General features: G+C 38.7%; 1 protein-coding gene across 4 annotated transcripts in view; it reads left to right on the forward strand.

Annotated features, from left to right (window-relative positions):
- chl1a (cell adhesion molecule L1-like a) overlaps positions 1–23,169 on the forward strand; it is a 67,705-nt gene that overhangs the window by 32,507 nt on the left and 12,029 nt on the right. For all 4 annotated transcript variants that reach the window (XM_014991267.2, XM_088007077.1, XM_088007078.1 and 1 more), the window contains exons 7-23: positions 20–58; positions 211–316; positions 845–1,026; positions 1,103–1,237; positions 2,424–2,564; positions 2,767–2,878; positions 3,769–3,932; positions 4,499–4,664; positions 6,494–6,618; positions 6,706–6,807; positions 10,272–10,469; positions 10,810–10,880; positions 11,465–11,687; positions 12,607–12,722; positions 13,328–13,532; positions 15,057–15,179; positions 21,462–21,638. In XM_014991267.2, coding sequence (XP_014846753.2) covers positions 20–58; positions 211–316; positions 845–1,026; positions 1,103–1,237; positions 2,424–2,564; positions 2,767–2,878; positions 3,769–3,932; positions 4,499–4,664; positions 6,494–6,618; positions 6,706–6,807; positions 10,272–10,469; positions 10,810–10,880; positions 11,465–11,687; positions 12,607–12,722; positions 13,328–13,532; positions 15,057–15,179; positions 21,462–21,638 — 2,385 coding nt within the window. The remainder of the gene's footprint in view (positions 1–19; positions 59–210; positions 317–844; positions 1,027–1,102; positions 1,238–2,423; positions 2,565–2,766; positions 2,879–3,768; positions 3,933–4,498; positions 4,665–6,493; positions 6,619–6,705; positions 6,808–10,271; positions 10,470–10,809; positions 10,881–11,464; positions 11,688–12,606; positions 12,723–13,327; positions 13,533–15,056; positions 15,180–21,461; positions 21,639–23,169) is intronic.

Below are 23,169 nucleotides of genomic sequence, written 5' to 3' on the forward strand. Positions count from 1 at the left end.
TCATGATTTTTCGTTTCAGTGGAACCGCAGAACAACTCTTCTGAGAATGTCAGTCCCAGTAAGTGATAGTGAAAGACTTGGTGTGTGACTAACTAATCAGGAAGTTGATTTGTGTTTTGCTAAAATGTACTGATAGCCAACTTTTACCGGTACTTGATTTAATTTTGCCCACAAATGAGGAAGATTGTTGTTTGTCAAATGCATCCATAGCGCTACCAGTTCGAGCACCCAGCCTACTGCTGCCCTCTGGTGTCCAATCAGAGAAGCTGTTGCTGAAAGGACAGGATCTGCACCTTGAGTGTATACCAGGAGGATAGTATGTTCATCTTACTGTATCACTATCATTTGTAAGCATGGGCTGGTATGAGATTCTCCGATTTTGATAATATTATTATGATTGTATCACATATAGTGTTTTTTTTTCAACAAAAAGAAGAAAATTTGTCTAATTACGTCACTGCAGACAACAACTTTAAGAGGAAGTGCACTGCAAATAATTTTCTTCACCAAGGGTTCTAATATTTTTACAGAGACGTTGTGATATTAAGATATAACAAGGGTGGCTTTATTATGGATTAAATTTGTTTGGGTTGAGAGGCTGCAGTCAGCTGTTGAAATAGCATGCTGCTTAGTTTGATAACAGTACTAAAAAAAAAAAAGAAAAACATGAACAAGATGAATTAAACTTTTGGAGCTGGTATGAAATAATATTTTAGCAGTTTGAAACTAGTAACCACTTTCTAAAACTTAGTATACATTGTTGTTGCTAGCAGCCTCATGCATATTCACCATTATGTCTTGTTTAACGTTGTGTTTTCTAACATTTTGCTCTTTTATGTTGTAGTCCCATTCCTAAAATAACATGGATGAAAATGGGAGAAACTCTAACTGATCGGATAAAACTGGATAACTTTAAGAAGCAGTTGACCATCAGTACTGTGGATGAGAAGGATGAGGGGAAATACATGTGTATGGCTGAAAATTCAGCCGGAAAGGCAGACCATTACTTTGATGTGATTGTAGAAGGTTAGTCTTTACTGACAGAACCAATGACGCATTGTTTTTCGCTGAGACAAACATAGTTCTTCTTGACATCTTCCAGAGCCACCGAGATGGCGTGCAAAGCCTCCCCAGAACCAGCTGTCTGTGAACGGGTCAGACGTTTTCATTAAGTGCTCAGTGGATGGAAAACCAACCCCAGTGATAACGTGGAGAAAAAATGGAAAAATACTCCAAGGTCAGAAACAATAATCGTGGCTGTGGTGCTTTGTTTCTGTTGCTCATCACTTTAAGGAGGACACTTAAAACATGTCCAGCATCATTTAAACCACAGAACCTGGAGTTCATTGCGTTATTTCACTGCTTTAAGTGTTGTACAGGGTTAATTAGAGAGACTTTGTTGCAAAAGCATACCGATTTTAGATGTACAGTGAAACTATTGAATTTTCTTGGAGTACTGTCTTCATTGCATCTTGCTAAGGGGTACTCAGTTTTAATTTCTCCACAAAGAGCGTATGTATAATTAATGACTGGGGAGATACCTGTGCATGCATTCCCTCCATTGGCTGTCTGCTCCTTTTAGAATTGATTTTAAGATCTTGCTTTTAGTTTTTGAATGTCTTAATGGTTTGTCACCTCTTTATCTTTCTGAGCTTTTACATCCTCACATCCCCAGTAAAACTCTAAGATCTCAACCTCTTGGCTGTTCCCAGAACCTGGCTTGTTGCCACGGGAGACAGAGTCTTTTCAGCCGCAGCTCCCAGGCTGCTGTGAGGTCTGCTGGAGCTTTAAATGAATTAAAATCTTTTCAAATTGGCTTTTAATCCCAGGGAGCATCAGGTCACCTTTTTATCTTTTATATCTTTTACTGGTGATTTTTATTGTTTATTTGTCAACTTTGTATTTCATTGACCTGTTCAGCACTTTGGTTACCTTTGGATTTTAAATGGCTTCATGAATTATCAAATAAGAGTTGATTTTATAAACTTATTTTACTAAAGCTAACCTTGCTAAGCATCATTACTGAATACATTTTGTAGAAAAGCAAATGGCTTAACAAATGGTTAAATCATATCAAAAATATTTTCAACATTATTAGTTTGTCCGCAGACTGCATTCTTTATTTGATTACTTCATATTCTGCAACTCAAAATATGTCATCAAAAGTTTCTTCTTATTAAAAACTACAGTTGGAGCTTCAATCTGAAAATCACTTCAAAACCCCAAAAATAATCACTGAAAATTGTTTTCTTGATAATTACAGAAAATGTTCTAATCAAAGATTTGTTCTTTGGGGATTAAAAAATGCTTTTTGGTACAAAGAATCCATTTGAAGGAGAAAAAATAAACACATTCAGATTTTCTACTGACAAAAACTAATTGTGCCTTTGGTCCTGATGGCTTTGACATTTTGTTGTTGTCAGATGACAGAGAGAACAACAGACGAGTGCTTGACGAAACTGTGATGCTCCACAAGGCCGGACCGGAGGACAGCGGCGTCTACCAGTGCGAGGCCTCCAATCGTCATGGCAGTGTTCTTGCCAACATTAATGTCTTAGTCATGAGTGAGTAAGATCGCAAGATTTCAACCATGAGCAGCCTGCCAGGTCTCTTGCTGCAAACACAGAAACACAGAGGCCTATTCCTTTTAGCATACTCTGTGGAAAGGAAATGTGGTTAGATAGGGGGTTCTAAAGAGTGGGTCTATGTATTCTGCTATTATATATTTAAGCTATTATAATCTCTCTTCCCTCAACGTGCTCTTAGATATTGCACCTCTTATGCTGACAAAGGACTTCCAAGAGTATGCAGTGATAGAAGGAGGGGCCATTGTCATGAACTGCAGTGTTTTCAGCTCCCCTCAATCCAATATCTCTTGGTAAGTAGAGAACAATCTGCCATACTTCTCACAAGGCTCGTTTTCTATCTTTTTTTGTGTTAAAATAATAAAAACCTCTATCATGTCCCCTTTATCTACATATAAAACAGACTATATTTAAGCTAATACAGCAAAGCAGCAAATAAATTATTCTGATTTGAGTATATTTACATGTCAGATGCAAAAGAGTCTGGTTTTAGAAAAAGTTTCTATTGAGATTGATCTAAGTAAATTCTGGTAACTATATGTGGACCAAACAACTCAAATTTCTTCTTAGAAATACTGTCATTTTCTGCAGAACTCTAAGTTGCGAAAAGGTTTTTATTAAATGCATCTTTAGAATGAACTTACCATCTCCTTTTCCTTTATTTGTTTATTCATCTGGGACCGTATAGAAAAACGATTGAGCTCAAAGAGCAAATACACAAATCACCAACTTGTGCTTTTTTCCCCAGAACATTTTCATCTGCAGATTCAGTGGCAGGTATAATAAAACACAAGAAAGACATTCCAATAACTAGAAAGGAATTAAAATGTTCAGGAGAATAAAACAAAACATGAACTACGATTAATAATTCTATTGCAGAAAGTTTATAAAATTTACATAGCAATTTTGTTTCCATACTAACCTGTTGGCAATTAAAGACATTTATTTTGCTTCTCTGGGAATGATTACATAATCTCAGTACATCTTCTGTTCTGCAGAGAACTTATTTGATGCCTTCATATGGCTTTATATGAGAAAGCTGACACTGTGCCCAGGACACAAACCCCATACCAACACAACATTTTTCAACTTTGAAATCAGTTTGAAATAATAATAAAAAAGAAAGATTAAAACAAACGTGAACAGTCTCTTTGATTGATATTTTCAAAATCTTTCCATCTAGGACCAAGGAGGGGACAGCTGTTGAAGGAGAACGATTTCATGTTTTGGAAGATGGGCAATTCTTGGAAATCATCCGCGCAGAAAAAGGTGACACGGGGAAATATGCTTGCATGGCTAGCAACAGAGAAGGCATGTCAAGTCTCACAGCTCTGCTGGAGGTGAAAGGTATGTCAGCAAAATCTTTGCATTCATCTTTGGTCAATGAACCGAAAAACAGTTTCTCAAAGGCATTTCTTATTTCGAGTTACATTTGATACGCATGTCTTAGACAGTTACAGTATGTGTGCGGAGCTATTTAGTAAAGTACTTAAAGATTAGGTTAGCTGAACAGTGCAGAGTTAGGAAGATCATCTGTATATGTTGTTCTTGCATGTTTATTATTTAAAATTAAAAGTAGAATTTATTTGTTGCTATTAAATATATTTGAACAGGGTAGCTTACTTCTACTGGCCTTAATAAAAGATGCTTGCCTGGAAAAAAGATTACCACAATCATCATACAATCATAATCTAATTTTTACAATGCAAGATGATTAACATTTGACTGCTTAGTCATCTAAATCACAGAAACGGTTACTGTGAGACCCATTTTTGCACTGAAATAATTTAGGCCAAATTATTTGCCCTAATTAATTTGAAGCAGGCTGGAGTTAGAAACGTTTATTTCATTGTCTTCAAGTCATCACATTTTTCTGTTTGTCTCTCCCGAAAATTATGCTTTTTTTTCTTCAGACCCAACAAAAATTGTGGCTCCTCCTCAGGATGCGCAGATCAGCAGTGGGAATTTGGCCCGATTGATGTGCCGGTCAGAATATGACAGAAGTCTGCAGGGCACCTTTGAGGTGATCTGGAGGAAGGATGGGGAGGAGATCTTCCCCTCTTCTGCGAATAGTTTCAGGTAACTGCCTTTGCTTTGGCTGTGTTTGTGTTGGTTGGTATATGTCAAAGCAACAGCATAGACACACAGAAATCATCACATTAAAGGCATCTCACACTCAAAATCTTTTACTCCTCTTTTGTTTTTTAATAAAGGGATTGCTTTTCTTAGCCAGGGACTGGACACAGAATCAGCAACATTTGTATTTATTTATTTTTAGAAATGTGTATTAACCCTTAAAAGAAATTGTTCTTTTAGTGCAATGACATAATAATAGAACAAATAATTTTTTTATGCAGTTCCATCTTTCTAAAACATCTAATGTTAAGTAGTATTTATTTCTAATAAAATCTTAAGTGCCACAATTATTGATTCTCCAATATTTCAGTCATTATATTGCCAGTCACACACTTATCCCCAGATGGCAGCTCAACAGGTTGGTTAATATATAGAGGGAGAGAAAGAGCTATACAGATGGCTGCATAGGGCGCCAACAGCTGAAAGGGCCATTTGGGCATCAATGTGCAGCCTTGTCAGAAACCCTTTTCTGATGCAGAATAATGACAAATAAGATAAATAAATAACAGCCCTGCACCTGGTTTTCCTAATTTTGAAGGACCTTCCACCACTGTCAGTCAGAGGCTATGATTTGTCACTTTTTGCTGCAAATGTCTGAAATGCACAGAGCTATAGTTTTTTGACAATACATTGTCAGAGGATATCCTAATTTTAACATAGCAAATTTATGCTTTTAATAATGAAACATGGTAATTTTTCTCGCAAATTTACAGCTTTTCGACATCAGAGAATATCCAAGTTGTCTTGAAAAATGTGTGGAATTAAGTCTAACATTTATTTTTTTTTTACACCTCCATGGCCATTTTTCTTTTATTTATCTACAGTAGCCCCAATACTCTGCTGCAGGCTTGTGCTGTGCAGCAACAGAAAGAGGAAATCTAAATCTGTTCTGTCCAGATGCACTGAGAACATTTTTCCACATCTCTCCACACATGATTGATCTAAATGTAAATTTTTACTGTGCTAATACAATGGCCAAACAATGTGATAAGTACCTCTAGATGAATTCTGATTTCCATTTCAATGTCCCTTTGGCCTTTTCAAGAGGCATCCATTTTAGAAAACCAAACATGTACACATTGTTAAACTATCCTAAAATTTTCTCTCTTTATGCTAAGATTTGTGAAATAAAATGGATTTGATTTTGATGGCAAACTGTATTTACCACAGCAAATATTGTCTAGTCCACCAAAAATGTTTAGAGTCAGAGGGAGACCTTGGTTCTTTGCGACTGATGACTACTTTTCAGTTTACTGGAGGCCAGATTTATTGAAATTCCCTGATATTTCAGGTAGTTCTGGATGCCAAACAAGGAAGAGAAAGAACCCCACTACAGGTCGTCCACCATACTTAAAATTGTGGATTACTAATTAATGTTAGTAAATGTTCCAACCAACTTGAAAAAATGTCATTTGCATCATACGTAAAGAATAAAGGCTTAAGTAGATTTAAATTAGTAGAGTTTTTGGCAGTACTACTTCAGTGACAAGTATCATTTCTAAAGATGGTATACTTTCCAAGTATACCAAGTAACTGTACTAAAATTAAAGGTTGGCTGTGAGTTTATGCTACTGAAACAAAAATGTGTCAATATCAAGTCTGATTTACACATCTTCATCATGGATGCCAGTAAATATGCCTAAACTACAACCCATTTGCACTTTTCTTCTGTTTTGGTTATTACTGCAAAATACGCTTTTTGTTAACTGTAGTTCTTCTGATATCTTTTAAACTTTTCTTCTGTGCTGTAACAAATGTTCTTATTTTTGCAGGTACAAAATGGAAGGTGACCAGTTGCAGATTAGGCACGTGAATATCAGTGATCAGGGGAGCTATACATGCATCGCTCGAACAAGTCTTGATGAGGATACTGCCACTGCCTTTCTAACTGTACTGGGTACGATATCATATTGGAAATTCCTTAAATTTTTTAAATTAAATAATCATTTTAGGTTTCTGTACTGATTTTACTGCATATTCCCAGATACTCCTGATGCTCCTATGAGTTTAAAGATATCGGATCAGGAATCAAGGAATGTAACTCTGTCCTGGATACCAGGGAGTGATCACAACAGCTCTGTGACAGGTAAAACTTTAAACAGAATAAAGCAGAGCATCTGAAGTCGGGTATAGGGGAAGGAGTGGGAGTTTTGCTGAATAATTTAATACCTAGCAACATTTTACCCAGGGATCATCAGCAGCTGCTCATGTAGCCTTACTTTTTCCAATTCTGTTTGATATTACATTTTAGGTCACACAGTGATGTCATCAATAAATAATTATGAGACAATTAGGCTTTTATAAATAGTCTGTCCTCTTAAAATGATTTTGAACGGATCCAAAATCAGCATTTCCCTTGCTATAAACATGTTCCTAAACACACATAAAGAGCAAAACACATTCTAAATCTTTCAAAAGGAAATACAGAAGATGGTCTATAGAAGGAGCACATGTGCATATTTCACACTTGAGCACACTAACTGGGAGCGCATCTGTTGCATAGAATAAAATAATAAAATCCACACTTTGAATATATTATCAACATTGTCTTTCTTGTGTTCATTTTGTAAAATATTGTACAAGTTCTTTGTACAATTTCCATTATATCAAAAAATTCAAATTCAAAAACACTTTATTAACTCCTAAGGGAAATTAAATGCTGCTGTAACTTATATTAATTCAAATCCTTCAGAGAGTTATTGCAGATAGTGACGGCTGTTGGCAGGAAAGATCTCTTGTTGGGGGGTCTGTGTTGCAGTGAATTTGAAGAAGCCCCTGACTGAAGACACTCTGTTCTGGAGAGGATGGTCAGGCTGGTCCATAATTTTCTTGATTTTATAAAGAATCCTTCTTTGCATCGTAATCTCCAGAGGTTCCTCAGTCCGTCCCCAGAACAGAACCAGCCTTCTTTATCAGGCTGTTGCGCCTTTTAATGTCCCTGCCTCTGATGCTGCTGCTGCCCCCACAGATGAGTTGAAGCAGAAGAGTTGAAGCTCTCTACAACAGATAAATGGAAGATCTGCAGCATCTTGCTGCAAACCTTGAAGGATCTTAACTTCCTCAAGAAGTGCATCCTGCTTTGTCCTTTCTTATAGACGGCTTCACTCTTGCTTCTCCAGTCCAGTCTGTTGTCCAGCACTGAGATATTTATATTCCTCAACCACCTCCACTTCTTCACCCATGACGGAAATAGAAATAGGGTTTGATCTAATCCTGTTTCTCCTGAAATTGACAATCATTTCCTTTGTTTTGTTTATGTTTAAAAAAGAGACGATTGTTCCCTCGCCCTGCCACAAAGTGGACCACCAGCTCTCTGTTCTCAGATTCTTGTCCATCTCTGTTACGCCTGACAACTGCAGAGTCGTCTGAGTGTTACTGTAGATGGCAGAAGTAATCTACAAAGTGTTTTTATGCTCCACACTTTATGAAAAGTTAATATGAAGATATTTTTGTGCCAGCCTATTTCTTCCAAGCACACAACCAGTTCTTGCATGAATGTCTCATTAAGCAAACATATCATTCTGCTGCTTGTCACACAATCAATTGCACATTTGCTCTCTGACCAAAGCCCATTGTGCAAAGAACCCCATCATATCCAGCAAGTTATTAGAAACATTAACACCTTGCAGAATGTTGATGCAAATTTGCCTCCGACTGCTTTTGATTTTAATAAAATACAGATGGTATTTACATAATAATGCCTGTAGTTGTTTTATAATTCAAAATTCTTTAGCACAGTAAGGAATAAATACATAAACTGAGAATTAGCCCTTATTCTCAATTGACAACCACACAGCAACCTTTACCGTTTCAGCCACATGCTATGTATTGCCATACTGTAGTTCTGCGCTCGACACAGGGTGATACCCACTCTATTGACTGAACAAGCAAATAAGTAAAGCAAGGAAAAAAGAATAAAACTTTCTCCCACACAGCTGTACTCGAAATAGAGCCTCCACTCACAACAACTTAGCTTAAGAGAACTCCGACAGATAATATGACTCAGAATATGAAATCATTATTTTTAGCTTTTCGCAGATTTACTGATTTTTATTGGGAGCTTGTTACTGCAGTGGTATGCTTTGATTAAAAAAAAAAAAGTTTGCCAGCAAGCTGACTTATTATGTAAAATGTGCAAACCACTGTTGGAGGCATTTTTATACTTAATGGGAATATAATGCATTTGTTAATGTCTCTAAATGTTTTCTGTTTTCTTCTTTTTTCTTTTTTCTTCTTCAAAATACGGGAAAATTCAAGCCCTTTGACTGTCATTGGAGTCTAAATAAAATTGTTTAATAAGTGAAGATTGGAAACAGCTGTGCAAATAAAACTCAGCAGCAAAGCTTGTTTCTCATTAATGCTTTCAGAAACGGCTAATTTAGTTCTGAAAATTACAGGGATCATAAGAATTTAAATGGGCAAATTTTTCTTGCAGACTTTCAAAATTAGTAGGTCTGATATGTTTCCTAATGGATGATGAAAAATATTCCCAACTGTCTTAAGAGAAATAAAATCTTATTGTTTTTTTTCCTTCTACTTTTCAACTTGTTCCCAAGGCTCGTTTTTTCTTATTCAACGTTTTGTTTTCTTTAAGAGCATAATGTAAGCCCTCATATATGCAGCTATTTCAAGGCAGACCTAATGCATTTCATATCATTTGACTGTTTTGTGTTAAACGTAAAGAGAGACCAAAGTGTTTCTGATTTATTTCATATCCAGCAAGCAGCATAAGGTGGTCTGCTTCTCTGATTCATGTTTTCCATCCTTATTTTGATTTATATTATGAACTTCTGTTGGCATCCTGGTTTGAGGCTAAATTAAAGGGTTTTTTCACAACTTTTAATGAGTCTGGGCTGCAATTGACCATCTCTGGTTCTAAATCTTACAATTTTAAGCCTGCTTGGACCTCAAATGAATAATTTCATATTAAAGACAGTTAAATATGAAACTGAAGAAATTTAACTCCTTTTGCAAAAACACAAAAATCTTCTAGTTCCTAATGTTTTTGATTAATGTCTTCTCAATATAAAAAGTCAATGTTTTGGACTTTTTGCAGAAAGGGCTACAGTTGTGTGTGTGTGTGTGTGTTTTGAATGAGGCAGAAGCCTTGTTGGTTTGCTCAGGGTACCATTCATTCAAGAAGCACCTCTGATGATTACTTATTTCTTAACACATTGCTGCCACCTGGATAAGCAATGACAATTAATGTGGTTTTGGATTAACTTAACAAAACCCTTTCCATAAAAAGTTGATGACAGATGCTATTTCTTTGGTTTGGAAAATGAGATCAACACTGTGGAGTTCATGAAAAAATAGTTGCACAATAAATAGACCCAGACAGACCGTCTTTAATCATGCTATTCTTAATAAGCTGCACAGAAAGGGTACCCAGCTCTAAGTGATTATTTTTGAGCTTCTGACTGGAACAAACCCTCTCTGTTTCTCTGTTAATAACAATTATAGTTTTAACTGAGACCATCCATTATTTGTTTTGTTTCAGTAGTAAGGCACTGATTAAATATGTCTGATCCTCACTCATCTGTTGTGCAGAATTTGTGGTGGAGTATGAGGAGAGCCACTGGGAGCCTGGAAGGTGGAAGGAGCTGCAGAAAGTCGCCGGTAACCAGGCAACAGCCGAGCTCTTTCTTCATGGAGACCTTAACTATCAGTTCAGAGTTTATGCTGTTAATGCCATTGGACCTGGACCACCTAGTGAGCCCACAGAGAGACTCAAAACACCCCCTGCTGGTATGATTCCTCTATTTTATTAGCATGTTTTGGTGAGGTTATCTGTGGGTTTCAGAAAGCGTCTGACTTTGAACCTTCCTTTCCTAAGGTATCGGTGTAAAAGTCAGCCTGGAGCTATATGACTTTGTACCAGTCAGGGGAGAGAAAAGCCTCATGTCACTGTGGCTCTGAAAGCATTATTTACAGCAAGATAAAATATCTCCATCATTAAATATGAATTCTTGCCTTTCGGTTTAGTGTAATTCAAGTAAATTACAGCAGACATAAATAAGGATGTCAACCACTGATCCTCTTCTTTGCAACAGCATGATTATTTACCCATTTATTTCTCTCCTTGAAGCACCAGACAGAAACCCGGAAAACATCAGGATTCATGGCCACCTTCCCCATGAAATGGACATCAGCTGGGACGTAAGAGGGTTTTTTATGTTAATGTCTCATTTTAATAATAATAATAATAATAATAATGGGAAAAAAACTTTCTAAGATTCTAGAGTTGTTCTAATGCAAGTTCATCTTAATAAATTAGAATATTATTGAAACATTTAAATAATAAAAGTGAAACTCATTTATTTTGATTTGTTACATGCACAGTGATCTGTTAAAAGTGTCTAATTCTGTTACTTTTTATGGCTGCTGTTTGCAGATAATGAAAAGCCAAAATTCAGTTTCTCGGAAAGCTAGAATGTCATTTGGTCCATATCCAGGACAAAGTCTACAGCTGCTCCATCCTTTGTGTTAAGCCAGTCTTAAACAAGAGACTACATCAACAGTCTTGCCTTGAATAAGGAGAGAAAGGACTGGACTGTTGTTCTTTTCAGATGGAAGTTTTTCATCAAATTAGGGCTTGATTTCATTAATAAGCATTAATCAGTCAGGATATAACAAGACCTGCTTTAGAACACGGTGTCAATATTCTTGATGGGCCTGAAAACTGGCTTGGCCACAGAGTATGGTAACTATCTTTATTTAATTTTTCCTCTTTTATTTTGTAGCCACTGTTACCTACTGAGTACAACGGTCCAGGACTTGAGTATAAGGTCTCCTACAGAAAACTGGAGGTGGAAGATAAATGGCATGAGCACCTGGTCACAAGACCCTCCTTTATCGTCAGGAACACATCCACCTTTGCACCGTACGAGATCAAAATCCAGAGCAGGAACAGCCTCGGCTGGGGTCCAGAACCAAAACCCATAACCGGTTACTCTGGAGAAGATAGTGAGTCCTATGATCTTGTCTGCTCAGTTTGTGTTTTCTAATATTTGAGAACTTAATAAACCCTGAAGCCTAAGTCTTCACACCAGGCTATTGTCCTCATTCTGTATTTTGAACTTCCTGTGATATCTTTTCCATCTGCTTCCTCAGTTGTCTTTTGGCACTGTCTCCAGGAAAATGTGTCAGGTTGAGTTCTTTTCTTATTTCCCCCCCTTTACTCAAAGGTTTTCACCATGTGCATGTGTGACTTCTCCTCCCCTCTGACCTTTCTGACAAATACAAGAGAAAAACTATTGTTATTTCTAGCAGGTGGCAGATAACCTTTGTATAAGAGAAGAAAGTCAAATTTCCACCTCTGAGCCAGAAACTTTGGGAGAATTGACAGATCAAAAAACACGATTGGCCTGTTGAGGGCTTTCCACCATTCCCTAACATCTGCCCTGCTTTTATTTAACTTTTTAGAAACTGCAGTAATAGCATTTAGAATTATTTAGCTTTGAATGCAACTTTAGTTGCTATCAAGTTAAGTAGTTTGTTTTTATTGTTTTTTTATGGGATGCACATTTTTATTTGTGACTCTAACCAGAATTACAGTAGCTCTACAATACACACTCCAAACAAAGACCTTTCAAATGTTTTTCCACTGTACTAATTTTATTATAATTTAGTTTACCGTGAATCCAGTAGAAGAAAAAAAAAAAAACTATTTCTTACATCTCTGTGAGAAAAAAATCTTTTAACATTTTCTTAAATGACACCTATGGATGTTTTGTTATTTTAAATTTGATGTTGAAATCATTTACTTAATCTTAAATCATTTTGTTTTATGTTGAATTTGTTGTATTCAATTTTTAGATATCTTGTAATGTCAAAATCACTATATATTGGGATTTGTAACTTTTTTTTTTTACTTCCTTTTAAGTTCCGACTGCAGCTCCACACAATGTAGCAGTGGAGGTGATCAACAGCACCGCTCTCAGAGTCAGCTGGAGCCCAGTTCTCCCAGCCACTGTGCGAGGTCATTTGGGAGGCTACATGGTAACTTTACTTTATTTTTCTTCTGCCCATTTTTAGTTTGCAACTGAAATTAAGTTTCAGTCATTATTACAGTTGAGAAAAGGCTGTTGTAGCAAAAGTTATTTTTGTGTACCTTTAAAAAAATAAATAAATGTAGATTATAATACAATGAATGTTAATACAAGAGCAAATAATGGCTTGATATATGAAATTACAGCAGTGAATCCAGATGAATGTTTGTGTCTTTTTCAAATCAGGAAGAGACAATATTACACCTTTCTTTAAGGATAAATAAAGATTTAAATTTGCCTTTTCTTGTGGTTATCAAGCTTTTTCTCAGTCTGTGTTCTTGTGACACAATCTTTCTTGCTCAAATTTTTGAGGTTCTTGCGCCTGACATCTTCACAATGTTTCAAATATTCAACATATAATAAACAGTTGATGTACATGTTTTATTTAGTGAATGAATTTGTTTTAAAGTTGTTTTCACACGCCCTTAAGAAACATGCTCTTGGCAGTGTAAGACTAGAGATTGGTGGGTTGCAAAAGATTGTTTTCAAAGATGTTGTTTCATTATCCAAACTATTTCTCTGCACTTCTTATTCTTTACATCTTTCATGTCGCAGGTTCACTGGGAGAGACTGAAAAGCTTCCTGAGTCCAGACAAGATTTTAGAGGAGCATAACTCCAAGTCTTTCCCTGGAAACAGGAGTCATGTCATTGTGTCAGGGTTGAAACCTTTCTCTGAGTACAGACTCACAGTGAACGTTTTTAACAAGAAGGGAAAAGGACCAAAGAGCGATCCAGTCAACTTTGATACTCCAGAAGGCGGTAAGTTGGCACAGCCATGCAACAAGTCATCCATCCTCCTTTTGCATTCACATAGATAATATTCTTCCTGAGATGTTATTTTTATTACCTTGCTCAATCCAAAACGTTTACATACACTACGATTTCCATTCATTTAAAACATTTGGGAAATTTGATTTTGCCGTGGATGTATTTCAAGACAGAAGCGCATTCTTGATTGGCACGATGAAACAATTAAGCAAAATCAAGGGGAGAAAATTGAACAAGTCTGGTTCATTCTTAGGTACATTTTCCAGCGTCTTGGAGGTACTCTGTTTATTTGATCAAACAATACTAACATATTAACACCTTGGAAATGTTTAGCCGTAATGCTGTGGAGACAGAAGGTGGTTTCTGTGTTTCAGAGATGAACATGTTTTGGCCTAAAATCAATCCCAAAATGAAAGTAAAAGCTGAATTAGCTGAAGATGAAACTGTCAGTGAAACAAAAGGCCACTCAATGAGGAAGAAGCCACTACTGCAAAAGCAATTTTATAGGCTAGATCACACTTAGCACATTTGCTCAGAGACAAAGACCTTAATTTCTGGAGAGATGTGCTATGGTAAAACTAACAGTAGCATGTTTGGCCATAAAGACCATTGTTAGATGTAGAAGATTAAAGGATAAAGCCTGCGAACACCATCCGCACAACAACTTACGGTGATGGCAGCACCATGATGTGCTTGTGTCTTGTGCAGAGAAAATTTCTTATTGAACCTAATCAGTTTTGATGTCAGACAGCAGGAAAGAAATTCCCTTTTCATACAGTGTACGTTTAATGCTACAGCTTAAAGTTTGAATGTCATTAGTCTGAGATCTGCTGTTTGTTCTGCAGTTCACTTAACTTCTAAGATAGAGAGCCCCGCCATCTTTTGTCAGCCTCTGTGTGGTTATTAGTGATAAAACAGATCTGAACTAAAGTAAACCAAAAATATATATATTTCCTCCGACTATTGATTTTGTTGTTCTACAAAACTCTTCCTGTTTGCTATTTTTTTCACAATTTAAATATCTGCCACAAGAAAGATAAATAATGCTTGAAATAACATCTTACAAGAAAAAAAAAAGCTTTCACAGAAGTCTCACAACAAGAGAATGAAACAACACCTTTATAAATAATGTATCATGAATATAAATGTGTGCAAACAATGTGAGACAAACACAGAACACCAGCCGTAAACATGTTCCCCGTCAGGACTATTGGCTCTTCAGACCAAGGCAAGGCAAGTATGTCCATGAATTCACTCCTGTTGACAGTAAGATCCATATGGTTGCAGTTTTAAAATTTGACATGCTCTTCTGCTCTGACTCATGCTTCGGGATAAACTAAAATGAACATGAATTGAGGGATTTATCAGAGAAATCCAGAAAAATTTGGAGTTAGTTTTTATTTTTATTTATTTTTTGACATCATTCTGAATTGTCATTTGGCTAAATTGCCTGAATGGTAGCTTCAGTTTATGTATTTTTTTTATTTACATATTTAAATGTTTTCTGTGTAACAGTTCCAGAGAAAGTGCCGGTGCTGATTCCCAGAATTCAGGATGATGACACGGTTCTGCTGGAATGGGGACCACCAGCAGTAACGAATGGCATCCTCATTGGTTATCTTCTAAAGTGTAACATCTGTATGTAAACACATAAAACACACTTTCTGATAATTGATGTACCGTATTTTCCGCACTATAAGACGCACCTAAAAACCTTCAATTTCCTCAAAAGCCAACAGTGCGCCTTATAATCCGGTGCGCCTTATATATGGACCAATATTGAGCCACAACAGGTCCAGCAACGGACCTTACCACAGGGGCCGCGTTTCATTGGCTAATGCCCATTTTAGGTCACAGTGCAGCTACCACGTGCGTGACCGTCTCACAAACACAAGCTACAGTAGTAAACATATGCTAATGTACATTGTGGACCATCAAAACCATGAATGCCGACTTACCCAGCCTTGCAAGAACAATAGGCATCAGTGATCTTGTCCACAGCTATATTTATGCTGAGGGTGTGAGGATCTGCTGTTTTCCTCATCTATCGGTAGCTTTTAGCTGTGACGCGCACAATGTTGGAGGCATCCAGTGGCTCAAACACCTTGATGTCGTCCAAAAAAGATGACATGAACTTGTTGGTTCCCCTGTCCATTGTCGTGGCTGATATGTTGTGAAAATCCGGCAGAAATGCTACGCTAATTAACTCAGATCGAAATGAAAGACGTCATGTTTACACAGACATGCAGTAGGCTGCTTACGTAGTTGGTCCACTACGGTAAGCAGCCGCCAACTTCTTTTTCCCCCGTAGAAGAAGTAGTGCGCGGTGCATGCTGGGATAGTTGTCAGAACACTGGTTTGTTAATAAAGTTTGATAATACATTTAAAGGGGGGGAGGGGCAGGGGAAGAGAGACAGAGACTGCAGCGGCAGCGTGTCGGTTGGTCTGTGTTACCCAGAAAGCAGTTGGGCATAATATCGCAACACCAACACGTGAGTGAAACAACGGCTGGGCCAGCCTACTATATAAAGTACTCGGGGACCATTTCTTTATTAATGTGGATGTGTAATAATAGAGTATGAAGCGTCTATTCTATGCGCCTTATAATGCGGTGCGCCTAATGTATGAAAAAAGTCCTAAAATAGGCCATTCATTGAAGGTGCGCCTTATAGTGCGGAAAATACGGTAAAAGGTTTCAACGTTTTTTACTTATGTGAAGAAATGTCATTTCTGCGTAAAAAACATATATATATATATATATATATATATATATATATATATATATATATATATATATATATATATATATATAAAAAAATTAAAAATTCCCCTCTCACCCTCTGTGGGTGGTCTCTTTCATCCTCTGAGCTCGGGTCCTCTACCAGAGGCCTGGGAGCTTGAGGTTCTCCTCGAGTATCTTGGCTGTGCCTAGAACTGCACATTTCTGGACTGAGATGTCTGATGTTGTTCCTGGGATCTGTTTGAGCCACTGCTCCAGTTTGGGGGTGACTGCCCCGAGGGCCCCGATGACCACAGGCACCACTGTGGTCTTCACCTTCCAGGCCTTCTCCAGTTCCTCTCTGAGGCCCTGGTATTTCTCCAGTTTCTCATGCTCCTTTTTCCTGATGTTGTGGTCACTTGGTATTGCTACATCCACCACAACGGCTTTCCTCTGTTCTTTATCCACCACCACAATGTCCGGTTGGTTCGCCATTACCATCTTGTCTGTCTGGATCTGGAAGTCCCACAGGATCTTAGCTCGGTCATTCTCCACCACCTTTGGGGGTGTTCCCCACTTTGATCTCGGGGCTTCCAGTCCATATTCTGCACAGATGTTCCTGTATACTATGCCCGCCACTTGGTTATGTCGTTCCATGTACGCTTTCCCTGCCAGCATCTTGCACCCTGCTGTTATGTGCTGGACTGTCTCAGAGGCCTCCTTGCACAACCTACACCTTGGGTCTTGTCTGGTGTGGTAGATCTGAGCCTCTATTGCTCTGGTGTTCAGGGCCTGTTCCTGGGCGGCCAGGATGAGGGCCTCTGTGCTGTCCTTGAGTCCAGCTTTCTCCAGCCATTGGTAGGATTTCCTGATATCAGCCACTTCAGTTATTTGTCGGTGGTACATCCCATGTAGGGGCTTGTCCTCCCATGATGGTTCCTCCAGCACCTTGTCCTCTGTTCCCCATTGCCTGAGACATTCGTTGAGCACATCGTCCGTTGAGGCTTTGTCCTTGATGTATTTATGGATCTTGGATGTCTCATCCTGGACAGTGGTTCTCACACTCACTAGTCCTCTGCCTCCTTCCTTACGGCTCGTGTACAGTCTCAGGGTGCTGGATTTGGGGTGGAACCCTCCATGCATGGTTAGTAGCTTCCGAGTCTTAACATCCGTAGCCTTCATCTCTTCCATTGGCCAGCTAATTATTCCGGCAGGGTATCTGATTACTGGCAAGGCATAGCTGTTTATTGCACGGATCTTGTTCTTGCCATTGAGCTGGCTTCTCAGGACTTGCCTTATTCGTTGGAGGTATTTGGCTGTGGCTCCTTTCCTTGTGACCTCATCGATGTTGCCATTTGCTTGCTGTATTCCCAGGTACTTGTAGCTGTGCTCTATGTCTGCTATTGTTCCTTCTGGGAGTGATACCCCTTCTGTGTGGACGACCTTCCCTCTCTTTGTAACCATCCGGCCACATTTCTCTAGTCCGAATGACATCCCAATGTCAGTGCTGTAGATCCTGGTGGTGTGGATCAGTGAGTCGATGTCTCGCTCGCTCTTGGCGTACAGCTTGATGTCATCCATGTAGAGGAGGTGACTGATTGTGGCCCCATTCTTAAGTCGGTATCCGTAGCCAGTCTTGTTGATGATTTGGCTGAGGGGGTTCAGACCTATGCAGAACAGCAGTGGGGACAGAGCATCTCCTTGGTATATGCCACATTTGATGGACACTTGTGCAAGCGGTTTGCAGTTGGCTTCAAGGGTGGTTTTCCACAGCCCCATCGAGTTTGCAATGAAGGCTCTTAGAGTCCTATTGATGTTGTACATTTCTAAGCATTCAATGATCCAGGTGTGTGGCATTGAGTCATAGGCTTTCTTGTAATCAATCCAAGCGGTGCACAGGTTGGTGTGTCGGGTTTTGCAGTCTCGGGCGACTGTGTGGTCTACAAGGAGTTGGTGTTTGGCTCCTCTACTATTTATGCCGATGCCCTTCTGTGCCGTGCTCATGTATTTATCCATGTGTCCGCTTATCTTAGCCGCTATGATGCCTGACATGAGCTTCCATGTTGTAGAGAGACAGGTTATAGGCCGATAGTTGGATGGGACTGAATCCTTTGAGGGGTCCTTCTGGATCAGGATTGTACGCCCTTCAGTTAACCATTCAGGGTGAGTCCCATTTTGTAGCAGCTGGTTCAGTTGAGCTGCCAGTCGCTCATGGAGGGCAGTGAGTTTCTTTAGCCAGTAGGCATGGATCATGTCAGGCCCTGGTGCTGTCCAGTTTTTCATACCTGAGACTCTTTCTTGGACATTTGCCACAGTGATGGTTACTGGGGCTTGTTCAGGGAGGTTGCTGTGGTCCTCTCGTAGAGAGGTTAGCCACTGTGCATTGCTGTTGTGGGACGCCTCCCTTTCCCATATGCCTTTCCAGTATTGTTCAGTCTCCAGCCTTGGTGGGTCTGCTCTGTTGTTAGTACCCTGCCATTGAGAGTACACTTTAGCTGGTTGGGTGGAGAAGAGCCGGTTAATCCTCCTGGCTTCATTCTCTCTTGTGTATCTCTTTAGGCGGCTGGCCAAGGCTTGGAGTTTCGAGTGCTTCAGGTATGGACATCTGGCTGTACTTCTTGGGTACTGATCTTTTCATTGCACCCCTTAGCTCTGACAGCTGGCTCACTTCCCTCCTTGTTATCTTGATCTTAGCCTCTAACCGTCTTTTCCATGATGGATATTGGGTCTCATGGTTGCTCTTATAGCCAAGCATTTCAAGGATCACTGATGCTGAGTTGTATATCAGCTCATTGGTTTCTGTTATGGTGTTGGTAGGGATTGTTCTCAATGCTGCATTCACATCTTGAATGAGACTTTCTGATGGTACTTCACTCAGCCGTTGTAATTGGCGTCGGGGTTGCCTATATATATATATATATATATATATATATATATATATATATATATATATATATCTTAGCCTCATATATATATATATATATATATATATATATATATATATATATATATATATATATATATAAAAAATTTTTTTAAAAGTTTAACTCCAAAATGTGGCAACAGGTTACCTGTGTTTAAGTTTCTAGAGATCACCCCTTATTTGATTAACTAAGTTTAAAAATCCACAATATAAAGGCCTTCATTTTTATTTAGATTGTGCCCCTTGTCTTTTATTTGCCATTTTAATACATGTGAGTCCAACTAGTTGATTGTTTTGTTTAAGGGTCCTTGACAGAACAAACAAATCTGTGCACACTCTCTTAAAGCAGTTATAATAAAAACATTTACCTGCATGGATCAGGATTTTAAGTTAGACTTGTGGAATCCTGTTTAGATGTCAAACAAGCTAAGCACTGAAAAGTATTTGTTGAATATTGACAAAGAAAATAAACTCATGTATAGTGGATATAAGGATTTGAATTCAAAGGAGGATCCAGTCCTGATTTTAAAAAGCAGTGAAATAAGCCTGATCTGAATTTCAGAATTGGTGTAATTTTTATGGTTTAGACTTTTATGGTACACAGATGATAAATTCCACCTCTGTAAAAGATTGTGTGATAACATTTCTAGCATATATCTGTACTATTTTGAAATGTAAGACTATAAAAGTTTGAAATTTAAAAGGACAGATGTTGGGGCTTTGGGCCTTTAACCCTACAGTTTTCCTTTACAATGAAAACATTTTCCATAATTTCCGTCTGAGAATCTGATTTCCACCACTTCCCAGCCTTCCTCTTTTCATGTGTGTTATTTCATCAGACAGTTGGGGGCGCTGTTTAACTCTATACCCTCCACCACGTTCTCTCTAAGACTCAGTTCTAACAGCTCCCTTGTTGTTCCTGATCACATTTCTGCTTGGACACCAGCTTTTTTCCTCTCTCTCTTCTTCTTTTAGTTTCTGGTAGAAATGTTTAAGCCAGTGCTGGTGGTGCCTCTTGTGTAAATTCCACTGACATTTATCACTCCTCGTCCAAGCGCTTCTTCATGTGAGAAAGTGCCTTTCTGCTGTAGTACAGCATAGGGTGAATGAGCGAGTCAGGAGCTTTTATTATGATCTCTATTTTCAAAGCCTACACCCTCGTTTGCTGACATTTCTGAAGTCTTTTGTGTAAAATGTGAATGCAGAGACAGCCCTCCGCCGCCTCCATCTGCACCCACGGAGTCTGGCCAGCTCTTCAATACACTCTGCTCCACCCCCCCTCCCATTCCCCTCCTCTTTGCTTATTTTTCCAGTATCAGATGTCCGACTTTACACAGATATACTCACACTGTGCAATCTGTGGGCGTCTGAATGTTTCTTTTCAGCTGAATTGATTCAACATGTAACTGAAGACTGCTTAAAATCCAGTTTGCTGCTAATGAGCTAAATAAAATAGGATTTGTGGTGCAACAGTATATGCGCAGTCTGCATGTCCAGCTGGTTCACAAAAGCAGTTGTTTGATTAATAAATGAGTAATCTGTTGTCACCAGAAACAACAACAACAAAAAAGAAATAATAATAATTATAATAATGCAGCGTTGTGCACCGCTGAAGAGTCACAAAAACATCTGGCACGCCAAGCTCTCACCTGCCGTCCAACATTTGCACAGCGGTGACATCACTGAGGAGGCTTTCAGGAGGATATTAGACTGCTGCTTTCACCAGTCTGCACACACACTTTACTTTGATGTATAATGCATGTTTGGTGATAAGCTGCACTACTGTACTTGTAATTGCCAAGCCTCGTAATTTATTTTCCGCACTTTCCCTTGTCTCTTTGTTTCGTTGCCTTTCATCTGTTCTCGTTCTTCCACGTTTAACAGTTTTCAAACATTTTACCCTAACTTTAAATCTTTACTTTTTTTTTTTGCATTTCTTTCATTCCATCTTTTTTCATCGCATCTTCCTCTTTTTATTCATCGCCACTTGTTTACAACCCCGTCCTCTTGAGCTCTCCAGTTCCACCTTTCATCTCCTTGCCTTTCGTCTTAATGTATTCCTCCTCGGCTTACCTGTCACCACTTGTATCTCCCATATTCGCTTTATGTATGATCCAGTATGACATCTCTTCATCTTCCTTCTCCCTCAAACATTGACCCCCATTATAGCTATGTTCCATTACAACATGACTCACCAATGATAGTTTTTTTGGCAGTGGTCCATCTCGGGCACCGTGTGATCTAAACTGACCTGACATCTTTCTTGCCTCCTCTGCAGTAGATAAGACTTCGCTGGAGGAGATTGATTCCTTTGAGCTGACCATCACTTTGCCTGACGTCACTCAACACCAGATTGTGAGACCGGACAAGGGCAGCCTCTTCCGCTTCTATCTGAGCGCGTGCACTCGAGCAGGTTGCGGGCCTGCGCAACTGGCTGAAAATCACAGTCCTCCAGGTGAGTAGATAAAATCCCTGCACGTACTGGAGTTAATGTTTGGGTGGAAGGAAACTCAGCCTTTGGGGTTTGGAGTAGAGGTGCACAAAACATATCCATACTGCTTGAACAAAGTGGGAGGAGAAATATGTGTTTTTAAAATCAAAATCTTTAAGAAATAAAAATTTGAAAGATATAGATTTCTAAACACTGTTTAATCGTAGCAATCATATACATTTTCCTAAGAGTGAATAATCTGACCAACATGCAAAACGATATGTGTGTCAGAGAAGGAACACTTAACACTGAACACACTCTTCCCAATGTTAAACATGGTGATAGCAGCATTTTGCTACTTTTCTTCAATGGAGACAAATCCAAGCTCAGACCAGTTGGAAATTTGTGGCAAGACATGAAAATATTGTTTGCAAAGACTCAAAAAGAGAATAACTGTTAGTCTAACTCTCTCTAGACCTGACTCAAACACACATTTGAAAGGAAAACATCATTTGCAGTGTGTCCCAAATCGTTTAAGGGATAAAACAACCATGTTGAAGAAGGGGCTTTACTCAGATAAGTCAAAAGTTGGACTTTTTTTGTTCTACATGCAAAAATGTGGTGGAAAACTAACTATCTTTGTGATGTAGTGATGCTTTTCTCCAGTAATGACAGTGAAACTGGTCAGTGTTTACGGGGATTGAGATGAGGCACAGGGCAATAGTGGAAGAAAACATGTTAAATGCTGTGAAAAGTGATGTGGTGATTAGAATTACTGCCCCCCAGAAAAAAGGTCTGCAGTTTATCAGTTTTCCTCTCCATATGCACGCTTGGGTTTTGTCCAGGTACCGTTTCTTCCCTTTCCACCCACAGTATCAAAACAGTTCAGTCCTTAGAACTAGAAACTGAGATTTGGCCTAGAGGTCAAGGAAAGTTTCAGGAAATTTAGCAATCGTTGTCTGAAATGATTGCACCATTCTCTTTCTCCCAGCCTACACACTCTACTACCAGCCATCGAGTAAACCAGAAGAAAAGACTAAAAGCATTTACTTCATTTATTTTACCCACATCAAATAACTAAGACTTTAATTTCCCTTTGATATTTGACTTTCAGGAAAATGAGGGAGAAAAAGAAATTGTGTTTTATCTCCAGCTTTATCTGTAGCTACACATTAGCATTTTTTTCCCCTCTTAAATCCACACTGTTTTTTTAACGTGGCAAACACAAACCTTTGGTATATTAAATATACCATAACCTCCATGCAGTGATGTAAGTGGTGCTTTGCCCTGCAGCAGCTAAAAGCAAGGATTAACTGTTGCATCGGTTTTGCTGGCTGAAGGCGAGTGCTTTGGTGGTCGAAACAGAAAGAAAAGGTTCTGACTTTGAAAGTAGCTGCAGTCAACAGGCTGGTTGAATTTGGAGCTGTAAAGCTAGATGCAAATATAATCTGCACACAAAGTGGAAGGAACTTCATTCATGTATGTAAGGACAAAATAATTGCCCATGTAGATGGATGAAACAATTTTACTGATAAGAACTACTTACATTTGTCAT

This window comes from Poecilia mexicana, unplaced genomic scaffold (genome assembly GCF_051168715.1).
Source record: "Poecilia mexicana isolate PSO_F unplaced genomic scaffold, ASM5116871v1 scaffold_7, whole genome shotgun sequence".
NCBI classification, from domain to species: Eukaryota; Metazoa; Chordata; class Actinopteri; order Cyprinodontiformes; family Poeciliidae; genus Poecilia; species Poecilia mexicana.